Raw genomic sequence first — 19,238 nt, forward strand, 5'->3', positions numbered from 1 at the left:
AAACACGAGAGTAGGAATCAATTGGTGTTTCCTTTAAACAGTGCTCATGTTCCGGTCTTACCAATGCTCTGTATAAATAAAGCATAACCTCTATACCTGCTGCAGATCATTCAATCTGACTGTGAACGCTCAGGACAAAACAGGAATCCTATCCTGGAACAGGCGGACCTGCCTGGCCTTGATTAGGTGTATCTGTGCAGCACCCTGTCTACTGAGCTGCTCAAAATATTGTGCAGCTTGGGGTCTTTTACCATTCTCATCATGAGGCTGGATGTGACATACAGTTTGCTGTCAGCACTGCTCGGTCGTCCATCTGCCCTCGGTAGCAGTAACTACAATATGATTGAATTTGAATTCCAGTTTGAAAGGGAATCAGTATTTTAAACTTAAATAGGAGCAAATATCTGGCCATGAAAGCTGAGCTCGTTGCAGTGAACTGGGATCCCGGGCTCGGGGATACACTGATAGACAAGCAATGGCAGATATTTAAGAGGGGATTTAAGAATATTCAGCATAAATATATTCATGCTGTAAAGAAAATCCCCAATGGGAGAACCCACCATCTGTGGCTCACTGAAGAAGTTAAGGAAAGCACCAAATTCCTGAAAAAAGTATATAACTGCACAAAGGTGAATGGCAGGTCAGACGATTGATCAGAATATCAAGAATGGCAGAGATCAAACCCCCACAATAATATAGCAGCTTCAAAATAGGTATCCAGCGTTCCCACACTAAATATAGGGAGAAGTCTCACTGTTTGTACAAACTGGAGGCATTTGGCATACCAGGAGACTCCATACAATCTTGATCTTCGATTGAATGGTGATGCCCCACCTAGAGGAACAGTCTGTAGAATGGACTAATCACTGGTCTTAAAGGGACCACTGGAAACCCCATTGGAAACAATGTAAGGAGTTTATTGCTCTGTTTCCTGCCCTACATACTGCAAACGACATCATCAAAACAGAAAACTTCATCATGATCACAATGCTGTTCCTGTGATCTTGTTGTTTGGAAATTGGTTTTCTCATTTTCTACATTCAAACACTGACTGTTCCTCAAAATTATTGCACTGCTTCTGAAGTATTTAGGCTCACACTGCGAGAATGAAGGCAGCTTTTGATGATTTCTCTGTGACCAGGAGATGAGTAATTTTTCTTACTGTTTCTCGCTGATCCTTTCTCTCTCTCGCCCCCGCTGTTTTTCATGAGGATTTCTTGTCCCCTGTCCCCTTTTCAGGAACCACAGAACATTTTCCCACACTGCAAACCAGTGGGAAACTGGACAGTGATATTGTTCTGAAGGTCAGCCCTCAGAATGGATTGAGCCTCTGATCAAATTCATAGAGTGAGTTCACTGGTTCAGTAACTCAATGGAATCACTCCAAAACTCAACCTCACTCAATCCAAACTGCCCTGTCACCCTCCCTATTCTAGACTTAAAGCTATACCTACTTTGATTCAATCTCTGTGACTGTGTTAAACCTGTGGATGTTTATATCCTCCTTTCTGTTCTGAACCTTGAATATTTCAATAAGATCACCACACTCCCTCTCTTATCCACTGCAGACTCACAGTTTCTGCAGTCCCTCCTCTTGATTCATGTGTCCAATTCCACCAAACAGATGATCTACCACTCATTACTTGCTCTCGAATGTCTGTATGTCTTCCTGACAAACGATGATTTTTAAAAAATGTTTCCCAGAATGACAGGGAGACCAGTCCAGAATTCTAGAGCAATTCTATTTCACATCCTGAGATTGGTGCTCTATTCCTCTGGTTATACAGATCCCTTCACTGCTTTGACACACAATGCTGATGGCTTCAGACACTTAGTAAGAGTTTTAACAACACCAGGTTAAAGTCCAACAGGTTTCTTTGGTAGCAAATACCATTAGCTTTCGGAGCGCTGCTCCTTCATCAGATGGAGTGGAAAGATGGAGTGGAAATCTGGAGAGCAGCTTTCCACTCCATCTGACGAAGGAGCAGCGCTCCGAAAGCTAATGGTATTTGCTACCAAATAAACCTGTTGGACTTTAACCTGGTGTTGTTAAAACTCTTACTGTGCTTACCCCAGTCCAACGCCGGCATCTCCACATTCAGACACTTACCCAGAGGAACCTACAGAAAGATAAATATGAATACGGGAGACTCTAGGAATTAACAAATGGAAATGTGAATATTTAATCTGGGACCTTAAAGCCTGTTTAGTTGCTTCACAACTGAATTGCTAATCAGGAAAATTAATATGAGAGTTTTACCGGGAATAATGGGTTTCATCATTTCTCTCCACGCTGTGCACTGAAAAAGGTCTTTGAACTTCCCGATAGACAGGGCGGCATCAAATACTGAGAGTGCGTGCTCACCATCACTAATCCTGTAAATGTTTAAAAAAAAGATGCAAGAAAATGTCCAAAGTGAAATGATAATCTTGTTTTTTTAATTGAAAAAGAGATAACTTATAAATTCAAGAGCAGAGAGTGGAACCAGCCATGTCCTGAAAAAGGTTCAAAAACTGATAACAGCCATCACACACTGCAGGAAGTGATTAACATTCAGCCTGTCCACTTGCTGTATTATAAACAAAGTTTGTGGAACAAAGACAAAGGCTGAAAACATCCCAAAGCTGAATATCCAATTCTGCAACTCCTGGACCCCACAACTCTCCCAGAATCCTGTTCTTCTCTACTTCCGCCAGTTTGAACATCTCTGATTTTCGTCAATCCCCCATTGGGAGCTGGACCTTCAGCTGCCGAGGTCCTGAGCTCTGGAATCCCTCCCTTTTCCTCTATCTATCTATTTCTCTTTTGTCCTTTAAGACGCTCTCTGAAATCCACCTCTGTCATCCGGATTAATATTTCCTTATTTGGCTCTGTGTCAATTTACTTTATAACGCTCCTGTGAAACTCCTCAGGATATTCATTTCCAATAAAGGTGCTATATAATTACAAGTGTTTACTGTTGTGTTCGTTGAGGACACAGAGCCAGTTTGCATTTAGTATAAAAATAGAATCCGTTCCCCACTTCAACATGAGACTTTCTCGGGTTGGTCAGGCTCCATGCAGGGACATGGGTAACCCACTCCTTGGAAACATGGACCGTGTGGCTCTCTCAGGGTCAGTGGGAAGGTCACAGACACTAACAGCCAACATCGGGCAAGTGATCACTTCCGGCCTGGGAACCAGATTGTATTAATTACACTTCCCGGTTATTTATTACAATATTGTAGCAGTTATGTAAAATCACTGTAATAAAGGTGGTTATTTTTAAACTCTGGTCCGTAAACTACACGCCGAATTTCCATGCCCCAATGACAGACCATTTAATGTTGTGACAACAATGAATAAATGAACGAAAATGACACTTTACTGAGTTTATTTTAACAAAAAGCGGATTTCAGTAAAGAATATGTCCTACCTTCTCTCCCGACAAGCTTCCTCCTGAAAGAAATGAATCAGCAACAGTGAGGGTGACAGTAACAGATTTCAGGAACAGTTAGACAGGCTGGTGAAATGAGCAGACTCAGAGCAGATGAGATTTCACACGGAAATGTAAAGTGATGCATTTTGGAAGGAAGATTGTGGAGAGTCAAATAAACTGGAATTGAACATCAGTCCCGCTCACAGACACAGTGACTCTCACACACCGTACCAGACACACCCACACACTCACAACATGGAACTGGAACTGGATTACAATGGGAGTTCCAGGAGGAAATTAAACTTGGGAAACACAGAAATAATCACAAAGCAAGTTTGAAGATGAAGAAACTCATTCTCAGGAGGTTACAGGTATTCCCGGGAATCTGCAGACAGTGTGGGAGCCGTTAGTTCAGAGACAGCAGGAAAACCGTTCAGGAAGAGACTCACAATTCTGTTCAATTCGGTTACTATTTTTCAGTAAATTCTATATTAATTTCACAGTTCTCATCAGTTATTTAGTGACTGTGTGAAGTTTCCCTGAACTGAGCCGCAATATATTCCCTCACCTTCAGAAATATCAGCTCGTCTTTTTGCTCCATCTGTTTCTGCAACTTTGAGAGTTTCCCCTCAATAGAATTTAAATTCTCCTGAATCTCTCGAAGGTTTCTCTCCATTGGTTCCAGAATCCTCTCCTCTTCTTCCCTGAGATCTCTGAGTAAACGCTGCTCTTTCTCAGTGAGAATCTGGTGCATTTTAGTGAACTCGGATGTGATGTGGTTCTGCAGATTGCTCGACTGTTCCTGCCCAATGAAATGTGAAACATAATTAATGTCCCGCGATAAAGGGAACAAAACTAACCGAGAATTCAGAAAACCAGCACAGGGAGACCTTACCCTAACTTCAGAAATCTTCCCTTTCTGTTTCTGTTCCGTTTCTCGAACCGCCGATTTCTTCTCTGTGAGAGAATCTAAGGTAGATTTCAGCTGCTCCTGGGATTGGGAGAGAAAATCACAGAATGAAAGTGTCAGAGCAGGAAAATGAGCTGTTAATTTTCAATATTTCCCTTTTACCTTGCAGATTTCCACAGCCTCATCGAAAGGCAGGAAGCGGTGCTCTCTGTGTTCCCGCGAAACTACACAAGTGTAACAGATCAATTTCTTGTCAGTTTCACAAAACAGCTTCAGTTCTTCCTGATGTTCCTCACAGTGAAGTTTACTTTCCTTCTCTTTCGGATGCAGCTTTATTTGTCGAGCTTTCTCGGCCAGATTCGCTAAGGCCCGATTTATCCTGAGGTTTATTTCCAGAAACTCCTCTCTACATTCCGGGCAGGAGTTTATTTCCTTCTTTTCCCAACACTGGGTGATACAGGAGCGGCAGAAGTTGTGGTCACATTCCAGCATTACCGGATCAGTGAAGAAATCGAGACAAATGGGACAAATTGTCTCCTCGGTCCAACTCTCTGCTTGTCTGGAAGCCATGTTCACTCTCAGCACTTCCTGACTCAAACCGCTTTCAGTTCCGATGTTCCTGCCGCGCATCCTCAGTTCAGCTATTTCCCGGTAAAGTTCACTGCGTCACTCGGAATTATTATTACAGAGTGGGTCATGTCCTCTCCACTTTCACACCAGAGATAAAAACTGGCGCGGTCTGAAGGATAACGGAGGGGAATCATTGAACCCTGTCGGGGGCGGGTTGGGCTCCGGGAATGTTGACAGTGGAGGGAGAGAGAGAGGGAGGGAGGGAGGAGGTTGAAATGGGCGGGATCGAGATTCCATTGCATTTTCTCCAGTCTGATCTCGCTGCCGATTAAAACCACTCTGCTGAAACTCGGTGTGAGATCCGGATCCAGAAACTGAATTGTGTTCATCACGGCAGCCGCTCACATTCAAACATCAAATACTTTAAATGTCAAAGAGAAATTTACACAACAGCTACAGGGAAGATATTTAGAGGGTTGGATCTGAGAAATGTGGTTTATTTTCGAGAAAGAATAACTTGCGGTTTTATAAATATTTACGTATCCCTCCCGGGGACCCGGACCCAGAGAAACATCAACTGATGACGGAGCAAAAACAGAAAATGCTGGAAAATCTCAGCAGGTCTGACAGCATCTGTGGAGAGAGAGCAGAGCTAACGTTTCGAGTCTGGATGTCTCTTCGTCAGATTTTTTTTTGATTTTGATTTTTTAAAAAAATCCAATTGAATCAAATCAAGTCTAATTCAGAGTCTCAACAAGTTGAGACATTCCCGATCCAAGCTGACAAGACTGGGCTCGCACCTCCTTGGGCTTGATCTACATGATCCAAGCTGATTGGAGCAGGCATTGCACCTCCTCCAAGGCTTGATCTCATTTGCATCTTAGCCAAAAGGCCGAGATGCCGCTTTTAAAAATTGCTTCAAATGAAGCTAAAATGTAACCTAATGACTTCAACCAAGCACAGCATGTCGATACTACACTTGATCTTAGCCAAAAGGCCGAGAAGCGATGTCTCTTCGTCAGATTCCAGCATCCGCAGTAATTTGCTTTTAACTGATGAAGGAACATTTGAAGTGGAATCTCTCCTCCAATATTCGGTGGAGTTTCTTCACACAGAGAGTGGTGAGAATGTGGAACTCGCTGTCACATGGAGTGGCTGAGGGAGAGAGAGTTGATACATTCACAGGGAGGCTTGAATTACACGGTGACTTTAAACCGCACAGGATGTACACGGTTCGTTTTGTGTCTATGTGAGAACATTGAGTTTATTTTTGGAAATAAAAAAATGCAGAGATATTCAAACTCGGTCTCGGTGATTTTGGGGTCTGTGTATTGATCAGACAGTGCTACCTTCCCAGTCACTGATAAAGAGGAAACACATCACAGGGGCAGGACTGTGGGACAGACCAATGGGAAATGGGGAGTGAAACGACATCCTATTGGGATTGAATTTGAAGAGTTTCCCCCAACACTCGCGCTATTCCAGCAAGAAAAACCACAGGCTGTGAAGTTTTGCGATGGCCTAGATTCATTAACAGGCATTTTAGCAAAGTTGGGAAAATATCGTTTAAATACGGCAGGGAGAAGTAGAGAGACCAATGTGGATTGGAAATCAATGTCTCGTTTTATTGCAGAGATATTGTCTGTGATTCTGGTGTAAAATGTTTCATATATCTGACAGTGTTGAGTATTGGGTTTTATTGTTACTGCCTGGGTGTTAAACAGCTCCTGTGTGGAGCACAGAAAGGGCAATCTGTCCTGGGGGACATGGACACCCCTTACACAGCCCAGCGGAATTTACTGACATTCATTTCAACACATGGAAAATCTGGGAAGTTTGTGTCATTGGCGACAATCCTCCCGCCGGATGGAATTCTCCTCGATTTTGGGAAATTCTCTCACCCATCATCAGCATTGGGGGGTGTTCTGTTTTCATCGTTAAAATCTGACCGGAGACATTCAGGAATGAAATTATGCAGCAATTTTATACATTAAAGTGTCGGAAAATGTGGATTGTCTCTGGGGATAGATATTGGGAACATTGTAACTTTCCAGGGTGATAAGGTGCGGAGTCCAGTGGAATTTACCGACAATCATTTCCATCCAAGGAAAATCTGGGAAGTTTCTGTCATTTGTGCCAATCTCTCTACTTGACGGCTGTTCCTGTTCTTGTGAGTAATTCATTGCGGGTGCAGTAAGTTTCTGGGATGGGTTGAGACTTTGGGTGAACTCAACTCTTTCATTGTTACAAAGCGCACCGCTGCCACCTGCTGACGGAATCACAGCGCTGCAGTAAGAAAGTCCCCATTAAAAACGGCCCAAGAAGTGAAGACTATCTCTGAAGGTTCACAGATTCGATGGACCGAATAGCCTCCTTCTGTGTTGTATCAGACTGGGATTGTTATATATTCTTAACCTTGGATCTGATCAAATCCAGATTAACAAATCGCATTCAGTAAATCCCATTGTTTGGTGAGATGTTCCCTGACTATTACTGAGAAAGATTATCAGGAGAATGTCACATTAATATTCACCATTCTGTGAGAAGGATTTACGCATTAAAATTCTGCAATAAATCAATATATGCTGCTATAGTTAGTTGGCTTAGAAACCCGCAATGAAAACTATTTAAATATAAATTGTTCTAACAGGGGGATTTAACAACAGGAATCGTGGAGAACAAGTGATTAGAGAACTCAGGTTCTGAACACAATCGCTGTCAGTCTTGCTATCAAGACTCTGGCTTGTGCAAGGCAACTCCAATCTACTGCACTCCTGGTTTGTCTGTTCATCTGATGAATATCTCAATGGAATGTGTTCTGCCGGATGAAATGTTGGACATTAAATGCTCCACTGATCTCATTCAGAGTCCCCAGAGGATCATAGAGTCACTGAACACAATAAAATCGACTGTGATCTCGATATGTTCCATCTAGACTGTGTTCTTATATAATTATTATTCCTCATTTACTGAGTTCACTGTTAACTGATCTCTTTGTTTCTAAAAGGACATCTACACTTCTGTATTTCCAACAGCTGCTTATGCACAGCTCTGATAATTAGTTGTTCCTGACAGGAATTAGGAATATTGCCATTCTGCCCTTTCCAGCCTTTCCGCCTCAGCATTGAATTCAGGAACTTCAGATTCTAACCACTGTTACCATTCTGCTGTAACCATTAACACTGCTCTAGAACCATCTTATGCTTCTTCACCAGTCCCATTCCCCATTCTCTTATACTTTGCACCGTTACACCTTTAGACATTTAACCTCTCCTGTCTTCCACCAATTCATAGAACTTTCCCTGTTGTTACTCTCCACCCTTTTCCCCGACACTGCGCTTGCTGCCAAATTATTTACTCTGTAAAATATTCCAGTTCCAATGAAAGGCTGTCGACTTGAAAAGTGAATTCTGTCGCTCTCTCTCTTGATGCTGCCTGATCTTTTGAGTGCTTCCTGTGTTTTATGTTTTATTACGGATTGGGTCTGTTAATGTCTGATATATAACTTTCACTCACTGCAGAGTAAATACAGTAACACAGCAGGGAGCTGAAGAGAACCGGGGCGGGATTCACCCAAAGAAATGTGACCTCAGCAATTTGAATGAGAAAGCGCTGAAACTCCCCATGACTTCCAGACACCAGGCAATGAGTTCCACTCAGCTACTCTCAGAAATACGAATGTTCCATTCACAACTCCTCAGATGCAGCATCTTCAACAAGGAAGAATCTAACCAACGCCTCTTGATATTGAGCAGCGATGCTAAGTTCACTTTGGAAGCAAAAATAAGAAGGCAGATCACGACCTAAATGATGCAAATTGAGAGAGGGGAGTGTGCAGCGGGACCTGGGTGGCCTTATGCACCGGTCGCTGAAGGTAAGCATGCAGGTGCAGCAGGCCGTAAAGAAGGCAAATGGTATGTTGACCTTCATTGCGAGAGGTTTCGAATACAGGAGCAGGGATGTGTTGTTGTAATTATAGAGGTCCTTGATGAGGCCACATTTAGAATATTGTGTGCCGTTTTGGTCTCCTTTTCTGAGGAAGGATGGTCTTGCTCTCGGGCGAGTGCAACAAAGGTTTACCAGGATGATTCCGGGGATGGCGGGACTGATGTATGAGGAGACGTTGACTAGGTTAGGATTGTTTTCACTGGAGTTCAGACGAATGAGGGGGGAATCTCAAAGATACTTATAAAATTCTAACAGGACTAGACAGGGTAGATGCAGGTTCCCGATGGTGGGGGAGTCCAGAATCAGGGGTCTCAGTCGGAGGGTTCAGGGTAGACCATTTCAGACGGAGATGAGGAGACATTTCTTCACCCAAAGAGTAGTGAGCCTGTGGAATTCATTACCACAGGAAGTAGTTGATGTCAAAACATTGAATGTATTCAAATAGCGGCTAGATATAGCACTTGGGACGAATGGGATCAAAGGTTATGAGGAGAAAGGTAGTTCATTTTCTCGTGGTAATGCTCTTCAGACCAAGGGGTCAATGTCCTGGCTGAAACTCCCCATGGCTTCCAGACACCAGGCGGAGAGTTCCACTCAGCTTGTGCGGAATTTGGATGTGGTTGCGGTGACGGAAACTTGGTTAAAAGAAGGACAGGACTGGCAGCTGAATATTCCGGGGTATAAGTGTTTTAGGCGAGACAGAGGAGGGGCTAAAAAAGGTGGGGGAGTAGCGATATTAGTTAAGGAGCATATTACCGTGGTGCAGAGGGTAGACAACTTAGAGGGGTCATGTACTGAGTCGCTGTGGGTGGAACTCAGAAACAGGAAGGGTGCAGTCACTATGCTGGGGGTGTACTACAGACCACCCAACAGCCCACGGGAAGTGGAGGAAAGGATATGTCAGGAGATTCTGGATAGGTGCAGAAAACATAGGGTTGTTGTAGTGGGGGACTTTAATTTCCCTGGCACAGACTGGAAAGTGCTTAGAGCTGGGGGACCGGACGGGGAGGAATTTGTAAAATGCGTACTGGAAGGTTCTTTGGAACAGTATGTAGATAGCCCGACTAGAGAGGGGGCTATACTGGACCTAGTTCTGGGAAATGAGCCCGGCCAGGTCGTCAAAGTTTCGGTAGGGGAACATGTGGCAAATAGTGACCACAACTCTGTTAACTTTAGGATAGTAATGGACAAGGATGAGTGCTGTCCTACGGGCAGGGTGCTAAATTGGGGGAAGGCTGACTATAGCCGGATTAGGCAGGAATTGGTGGATGTTGATTGGGAGAGGATGTTCGAGGGTAAGTCCGCGTCTGGCATGTGGGAGTCTTTTAAGGAACTATTGATAAGGCTGCAGGATAGGCATGTGCCTGTAAAAAGGAAAGATAGGAAAGGTAGGATTCGAGAGCCGTGGATAACCAGGGAAATTGAGGATCTGATTAAAATGAAAAGGGAGGCGTACGTTAAGTCCAGGCAACTAAAAACAGATGGAGCTCTGGAGGAATACAGAGAGAGTAGGAAAGATCTCAAACGGGGAGTTAGAAGGGCAAAAAGAGGTCACGAGATGTTCTTGGCAGGCAGGATTAAGGAGAATCCTAAGGCATTCTATTCATACGTTAGGAACAAAAGAGTTGTCAGGGAGAAAATCGGACCTCTCAGGGACAAAGGAGGGGAATTATGCTTCGAACCCAAGGGAATAGGGGAGATCCTAAATGAATACTTTGCATCGGTATTCACGAAGGAGAGGGGCGTGTTAACCGGGAGTGTCTCGGAGGGAGGTGTTGACCCGTTAGAGAAAATCTCCATTACAAGAGAGGAAGTGTTAGGTTTTTTAGGGAACATTAAAACTGACAAAGCCCCAGGGCCTGATGGCATCTATCCTCGACTGCTCAGGGAGACGAGAGGTGAAATTGCTGGGCCTCTGACGGAAATCTTTGTCGCTTCTTTGGACACGGGTGAGGTCCCTGAGGATTGGAGGATAGCGAATGTGGTCCCGTTGTTTAAGAAGGGTAGCAGGGATAACCCAGGAAATTATAGGCCGGTGAGCTTGACGTCCGTGGTAGGGAAGTTGTTGGAGAGGATTCTTAGAGACAGGATGTATGTGCATTTAGAACGGAACAATCTCATTAGTGACAGACAGCATGGTTTTGTAAGAGGGAGGTCGTGCCTTACAAATTTGGTGGAGTTTTTTGAGGAAGTGACAAAAACGGTTGATGAAGGAAGGGCCGTGGATGTCGTCTATATGGATTTCAGTAAGGCATTTGACAAAGTCCCACATGGCAGGTTGGTTAAGAAGGTTAAGGCTCATGGGATACAAGGAGAAGTGGCTCGATGGGTGGAGAACTGGCTTGGCCATAGGAGACAGAGGGTAGTGGTCGAAGGGTCTTTTTCCGGCTGGAGGTCTGTGACCAGTGGTGTTCCGCAGGGCTCTGTACTGGGACCTCTGCTATTTGTGATATATATAAATGATTTGGAAGAAGGTGTAACTGGTGTAATCAGCAAGTTTGCGGATGACACGAAGATGGCTGGAATTGCGGATAGCGAAGAGCATTGTCGGGCAATACAGCAGGATATAGATAGGCTGGAAAATTGGGTGGAGAGGTGGCAGATGGAGTTTAATCCGGATAAATGCGAAGTGATGCATTTTGGAAGAAATAATGTAGGGAGGAGTTATACAATAAATGGCAGAGTCATCAGGAGTATAGAAACACAGAGGGACCTAGGTGTGCAAGTCCACAAATCCTTGAAGGTGGCAACACAGGTGGAGAAGGTGGTGAAGAAGGCATATGGTATGCTTGCCTTTATAGGACGGGGTATAGAGTATAAAAGCTGGAGTCTGATGATGCAGCTGTATAGAACGCTGGTTAGGCCACATTTGGAGTACTGCGTCCAGTTCTGGTCGCCGCACTACCAGAAGGACGTGGAGGCATTGGAGAGAGTGCAGAGAAGGTTTACCAGGATGTTGCCTGGTATGGAGGGTCTTAGCTATGAAGAGAGATTGGGTAGACTGGGGTTGTTCTCCTTGGAAAGACGGAGAATGAGGGGAGATCTAATAGAGGTATACAAGATTATGAAGGGTATAGATAGGGTGAACAGTGGGAAGCTTTTTCCCAGGTCGGAGGTGACGATCACGAGGGGTCACGGGCTCAAGCTGAGAGGGGCGAAGTATAACTCAGACATCAGAGGGATGTTTTTTACACAGAGGGTGGTGGGGGCCTGGAATGCGCTGCCAAGTAGGGTGGTGGAGGCAGGCACGCTGACATCGTTTAAGACTTCCCTGGATAGTCACATGAGCAGCCTGGGAATGGAGGGATACAAACGATTGGTCTAGTTGGACCAAGGAGCGGCACAGGCTTGGAGGGCCGAAGGGCCTGTTTCCTGTGCTGTACTGTTCTTTGTTCTTTTGTTCTATTTACAAACGATGCCACCGCCCTCCCAAAGCGCGCTTGTTGCGTGAGCCCTTGGGCGACGGCCCTGAGTGGGGGTAGAGCAGCTGGCACTGAGGAGAAAGCAGAATTAGGCTATTGAGTTGGACGATCAGTCATGATCGTGATGAATGGCGGAGCAGGCTCGAAGGGCCGAATGGCCTCCTCCTGTTCCTATCTTCTATGTTCCTGTTTCTATTGCCGGCGCTGAGTCCCGCACCATCAACAACCTCTGGTGTCATTGACCTGAAACACAGTTGGACGGATCAGATAAATATTGTGAAACAAGATCAGAGGCTGGGAATTCTGCAGTAGGTAACTCATCTGCCAAAGTCTGCTCATCCTATAAAAGGAACAAGTCAAGATTGTGAAGTGATATTCTCCATTGGCCTGGTAAAGTGCAACTCCAACAACACACGAAATTCGGCACCATCCAGAACAACGCAACCCGCTTCATCGGCTGCAGTATTTACCGGAGAGAATATCTGCATTGTTCATTGTGAATGTAAAAAAACCAAATTACTGCGGATGCTGGAATCTGAAACCAAAAAAGAAAGTGCTGGAAAAGCTCAGCAGATCTGGCAGCTTCTGTAAGGAGAGAAAAGGCCTGCCGTTTCGAATCCAGGTGACCCTTTGTCAAAGTAGACAAAGCTGAATTGTGAATGTGCCGTGTCATTTTTATTTTCAGTATTAATGAGGAGTATAATCATGGAATTGAATCATAGAGTCCCTACGGTGCAGAAGGAGGTCATTTAAACCTCCGTATTTACCCTACTAATCCCCCTGAAAACCACGCAGACACGGGGAGAATGTGCAAACTCCACACTGACAGTGACACGAGGCCAGAATTGTACTCAGGTCCCTCGCGCTGTGAGGCTGCAGTGCTAACCGCTGTGCCACCTTGCCGCTGTTATGAGTGCCGTTATCAGAGGACAATCTGAGATTTACTGAGACAGGTGGTGCAGCTACTCTGAGTAATTCATTGGGGTGCAGTCAGTTTCTGGGATGGGTTGAAACTCTGTGTGAACTCAAGTCTTTCATTGTTACAAAGCGCATCGCTGCCACCTGCTGACAGAATCTCAGTGCTGCAGGAAAGAATTCCCCATTAAAAACGGCCCAAGAAGTGGGGAAGGTTCACAGACTCGATCGGGCGATTGCATTTCTTCCGTCCTAAACCCAACCATCTTCAGTTACTTCATCAATGACCTTCCATCCATCGTAGGGTCAGAAATGAGGACGTTCGCTGATAATTACACAGTGTTCAGCACCATTCACAATTCCTCAATGACCAGTCAGTGGGGAAGCTCTCCCACTTTTGGCGCAAGTCCCCAAATGTCAGTGCGAGGGTCTCTGATGAGTTGTCTGGGTAGAATTTTCCTTTGCCACATCTGAAGACTCGGTGAATGCCAGGTCGTTGTTTTTGATTTAACCTTGTTTGACTTTTCCACCGCTGTTTGATATAACCGGGTGGTTTTCTGGGCCATTTCAGAGAGAAGAGTAAACAACAGTTCTCTGAACTTGGAGTCACAGGCTGGCCAGACCTGGTAAGGACGGCAGATTTCCTTCCTTGGAGAACAGTCTTGTTGTTTGATTGTCATTATTACAGAGACTAGCTCTTTATTCCAGCTTTATTTCATGAATTGATTTAAATTCTCCAGCTGCTGCTGTGGGATTTGAACTCAGGACCTGAGAGCATTAACCTCGGCCTCTGGATTTCTACTGCAGGAGCATTACTGTCATTGCCGATGAGGTTTCTCGTTCAAGTCTCCACAACTAGGGGAAACATCCTCCCAGCATCAGCCCTTTGCAGCCCTTTAAGAATGTTATATTTCAATGAGATCACGTCTGATTCTTCTAAACTCTGTGTAATATCGACAGAATCTACACATTCCTTCTCATTGAACACTCCCCTTTTAAAAAATATATATTTATTCGTCACAAGTCAGGCTTACATTAACATTGCAATGAAGTTACTGTGAAATTCCCCTAGTCGCCACACTCCGGCGCCTGTTCGGGTCAATGCACCTAACCAGTACATCTTTCAGACTGTGGGAGGAAACCGGAGCACCCGGAGGAAACCCACGCAGATACAGGGAGAACGTGACATGAGTTATAGGGAACTAGTTACACCGGGGCATCGGGAGGAAGACACGTGGGTCACAGTTAGGAGGAGTAAAGGTCAGAAGGGTAACGTACCAGAGAGTACTCCAGTGGCTGTCTCTCATAATAGGAAGGGCTTGGCGACAGGTGTGAGAGGGGAGGGGAGTGAGCAATTAGTGGAGGGGTCACCCGTGGTTGCCCCACTCCAAAACAAGTATATTGTTTTGGATAGTGTGGAGGAGGATGACTCTCCAGGGGTAAGCCACAGTGACCAGGTCACTGGCACAGAGTCAGGATCTGTGGCCCGGAAAGGAAAGAGAGGGGTTAGGAGAGCAATAGTGGTGGGGGATGCATCCGTTAGAGGCACGGACAGGCGATTCTGTGGGTGCGAACGGGACTCCAGGATGGTAGTCTGCCTACCTGGTGCTGGGGTAATGGATGTCACCGAGCGGATAGGAGGCATCTTAAAAGGGGAAGATAAAGAAACGGATGTCATTGTACACATTGGTGCAAATGACGTAGATAGGAAGAGCAGGGGGATCCTACGAGAGCAATTCAGGGAGTTGGGAAATAGACTAAAAAGTAGGGCCTCCAGGGTGGCCATCTCTGGGCTGCTCCCAATGCCTCGTGCCAGTGAGGCTAAGAATAGGGAGTTAGTACAATTGAATGCTTGGCTAAAGGACTGGTCCAGGAGGGAGGGCTCCATTTTCCTAGATCAATGGGAAGTTTTCAGGAGAGGATGGCACCTGTACAAGAAGGACGGGTCACAACTAAGTTGGAAGGGCATGAATATCCTGGCTGGGAGTTTTGCTAGTGCAGTTCGGGGGTTTAAACTAGTATGGCAGGGGGGTGGGGATCAAAATATTAGGTCTACAAGTGTCGAGGCTGGGGACGAGCTTGGGGCTGGGACAAGGCTGGCAAAGGAGAAGAGCACTCTGGGGGAGGATGACCTCACTGGGCCTAGAGGTCTGGAGTGCTTATACTTCAATGCAAGGAGCGTAGCAGGTAAGGCAGACGAACTTAGGGCCTTAATGCTCACGAGGAATTTGGATGTGGTTGCGGTGACGGAGACTTGGTTGAAAGAGGGACAGGACTGGCAGCTGAATATTCCAGGGTACAAGTGTTTTAGGCGAGACAGAGGAGGGGCCAAAAGAGGTGGGGGAGTAGCAGTATTAGTTAGAGAGCATATTGCAGCGGTGCAGAGGGAGGACAATTCAGAGGGGTCGTGTAATGAGTCACTGTGGGTGGAGCTTAGAAACAGGAAGGGCGCAGTCACTATGTTGGGGGTGTACTACAGGCCCCCCAACAGCCCAAGGGAAGTGGAAGAACGGATATGTCAGGAGATACTGGATAGGTGCAGGAAAAATAGGGTTGTTGTCGTGGGAGACTTCAATTTCCCTGGTATAGACTGGAAATCGCTGAGAGCTGGGACTCTGATTGGGGAGGAATTTGTAAAATGCGTACAGGAGGGTTCTTTGGAACAATATGTAGATAACCCGACTAGAGAGGGGCCTGTACTGGACCTAGTACTGGGGAATGAGCCCGGTCAGGTCTTCAAAGTTTCGGTCGGGGAACATGTGGCAAATAGTGACCACAATTCTGTTACCTTTGGGATGATGGAAAAGGATGAGTGGTGTCCCAAGGGTAAGGTGTTGGATTGGGGGAAGGTTAACTTTAGTGGGATTAGGCAGAAATTGGCAGCTCTTGATTGGGAGAGGCTGTTTGAGGGTAAATCCACATCTGGCATGTGGGAGTCTTTTAAGGAACAGTTGTTAGGGCTACAGGACAGGCATGTGCCTGTAAAAAAGAAGGATAGGAAGGGTAGGATTCGAGAACCGTGGATAACCAGGGAAATTGAGGGACTGGTCAAAAAGAAAAGAGAGGCGTATGTTAGGTCCAGGCAGCTAAAAATGGAGGGAGCTCTGGAGGAGTACAAAGAAAATAGGAAAGAACTCAAACGGGGAATTAGAAGGGCAAAAAGGGGTCATGAAACGTCCTTGGCAGACAGGATTAAGGAGAATCCCAAGGCATTTTAGTCAGACGTTAGGAACAAAAGGGTTGTCAGGGAAAAAATCGGACCTCTCAGGGACAAAAGTGGGAAGTTATGCTTAGAGCCCAAAGAAGTAGGGGAGATCCTAAATGAATACTTTGCATCGGTATTCACAAAGGAGAGGGATGTGTTGACTGGGAGTGTCTCGGAGGGGAGTGTTGAACCGTTGGAGAAACTCTCCATTACAAGGGAGGAAGTGTTAGGTTTGTTAGAGAATATAAAGACTGACAAATCCCCAGGGCCTGATGGAATCTATCCAAGGCTGCTCAGGGAGACGAGAGATGAAATCGCTGGGCCTCTGATGCAAATCTTTGTCTCGTCACTGGACACAGGTGAGGTCCCAGAGGATTGGAGGATAGCTAATGTTGTCCCGTTATTTAAGAAGGGTAGGAAGGATAACCTGGGTAATTATAGGCTGGTGAGCTTGACGTCCATGGTGGGGAAGTTGTTGGAGAAGATTCTTAGAGATAGGATGTATGCGCATTTAGAAAGGAATAAACTCATTCACGATAGTCAGCATGGATTTGTGAGAGGGAGGTCATGCCTCACTAACCTGGTGGAGTTTTTTGAAGAAGTGACCAGAATGGTTGACGAGGGAAGGGCCGTGGATGTCGTCTATATGGACTTTAGTAAAGCGTTTGACAAAGTCCCTCATGGTAGGCTGGTGAAAAAGGTTGGATCTCATGGGATAAAGGGGGAGGTGGCTAGATGGGTGGAGAACTGGCTTGGTCACAGAAGACAGAGGGTGGTAGTGGAGGGGTCTTTTTCCGGCTGGCGGCCTGTGACTAGTGGTGTTCCGCAGGGCTCTGTATTGGGACCTCTGCTGTTTGTGATTTATACAAAAGATCTGGAAGAAGGTGTAACTGGGGTGATCAGTAAGTTTGCAGACGACACAAAATTGGCAGGACTTGCAGATAGTGAGGAGTATTGTCAGAAGCTACAGAAGGATATAGATAGGCTGGAAATTTGGGCAAAAGAATGGCAGATGGAGTTCAATCCTGATAAATGCGAAGTGATGCATTTTGGTAGAAATAATGTAGGGAGGAGCTATACGATAAATGGCAGAACCATAAAGGGTGTAGATACGCAGAGGGACCTGGGTGTGCAAGTCCACAGATCCTTGAAGGTGACGTCACAGGTGGAGAAGGTGGTGAAGAAGGCATATGGCATGCTTGTCTTTATAGGACGGGGCATAGAGTATAAAAGTTGGGGTCTGATGTTGCAGTTGTATAGAACGTTGGTTCGGCCGCATTTGGAATACTGCGTCCAGTTCTGGTTGCCACACTACCAGAAGGACATGGAGGCTTTAGAGAGAGTGCAGAGGAGATTTACCAGGATGTTGCCTGGTATGGAAGGGGTTAGTTATAAGGAGAGATTGGGTAAACTGGGGTTGTTCTCCCTGGAAAGACGGAGAATGAGGGGAGACTTAATCGCGGTGTATAACATTATGAAAGGCATAGATAGGGTGAACGGTGGGAAGCTTTTCCCCAGGTCGGTGGTGACGTTCACGAGGGGTCATAGGTTCAAGGTGAAGGGGGGGAGGTTTAACACAGATATCAGAAGGGCATATTTTACACAGAGGGTGTTAGGGGCCTGGAATGCGCTGCCAGGCAAGGTGGTGGAGGCGGACACACTGGGAACGTTTAAGACTTATCTGGACAGCCATATGAACGGAGTGGGAATGGAGGGATACAAAAGAATGGTCTAGTTTGGACCAGGGAGCGGCATGGGCTTGGAGGGCCGAAGGGCCTGTTCCTGTGCTGTATTGTTCTTTGTTCTTTGTACTCGGTTCCACGTTTGCCTTATTGGTCGGGGCAATCACGCAAAAGAAGTCACAGGTCTTGCTTGAGGGACGGTCGATTTAAAACTATGATGAGGAGGAACTTTTTGCAGAGGGTGGTGAATTTGTGGAACTCGCTGCCCCTTAGCGCGGTGGAGTCTGAATCATTAAATGGTTTCACATTGCTGATAAAATAATGGGTTTATTAAAATGGGAACAGGTGGATTTGAGACCAGGGAGGGATCAGCCATAATCTGATGGAATGGCGGAGCAGGCTCGAAGGGCTGAATGGCCTAATTCTGCTCCCAGTTCCTATGTTCCGAGACGAGCTTTATATTGTAAATATATTCATTACGATTAAATTCAAACAGCAGAGTGTTGGGGTGTTTAACCCATGAATATTATATTATATTAATATTGGATGGGAATAGAGGGGTTTTAGTTCAGTTGGGCAGCTGTAATTTTCTTTGTTCTTTGACCCCAGAACATTAGCCTGGGCCTCTGGATGACTGACCCAGGGACATTACAAACACGAAATAATCTCCAGAGAAATGGCAGCCTATTCCTTCTTTCTCTCTCTTTACCACCTCTACTGCAACTTCCACTCTCCTCTTGTGCTCTCTCACCCTCACTCCACACTGAACTCTTCCTTCCTCACTCTGTGATCAACATCAATCCACCTCACCCTGTTCCTATTTCCAATGATTCTCGGGTGTAAATCCGGATCTCTTTTGTTTGAACCCTCGAGTGGCAGCAATTCAGAACCCGAGTGAGCATGTGAAAAAAGGAAAAAGATTTTGAATAAATCACAGCAAGAAATTAAATCACTGACTGTGTTATTGTAACTTTCCCCCAGCTCCAGCCTCTCTGACTCTGGATCCGAACACAGTGAATCCCCGGCTCATCATGTCTGAGGACCGGACCAGTGTGAGACTCGGAGACAAACGGTAGCCGCTCCCTGACACCCCGGAGAGGTTTGATCCCTGGCTCTTTGTCCTGGGATCAGAGGGATTCACATCAGGGAGACATTACTGGGAGGTGG

The 19,238-nt window shown here is 45.7% G+C and overlaps 1 protein-coding gene and 1 non-coding gene across 2 annotated transcripts in view; both read right to left on the reverse strand.

Moving 5' to 3' along the window:
• Positions 1-19,238, reverse strand: part of LOC144497634 (uncharacterized) — a 65,214-nt gene that overhangs the window by 12,764 nt on the left and 33,212 nt on the right. Inside the window, exons 7-11 of the mRNA XM_078219076.1 lie at positions 4,492-4,970; positions 4,315-4,410; positions 3,988-4,221; positions 3,417-3,439; positions 2,261-2,376 (exon numbers count right to left, since the gene is read on the reverse strand). Coding sequence (XP_078075202.1) covers positions 2,261-2,376; positions 3,417-3,439; positions 3,988-4,221; positions 4,315-4,410; positions 4,492-4,970 — 948 coding nt within the window. The remainder of the gene's footprint in view (positions 1-2,260; positions 2,377-3,416; positions 3,440-3,987; positions 4,222-4,314; positions 4,411-4,491; positions 4,971-19,238) is intronic.
• Positions 5,710-5,908, reverse strand: LOC144498021 (U2 spliceosomal RNA). Its single transcript, XR_013498607.1, has one exon. It is a non-coding gene; the product is annotated as a U2 spliceosomal RNA (small nuclear RNA).

This window comes from Mustelus asterias, chromosome 8 (assembly GCF_964213995.1).
Source record: "Mustelus asterias chromosome 8, sMusAst1.hap1.1, whole genome shotgun sequence".
Taxonomy (NCBI): Eukaryota; Metazoa; Chordata; class Chondrichthyes; order Carcharhiniformes; family Triakidae; genus Mustelus; species Mustelus asterias.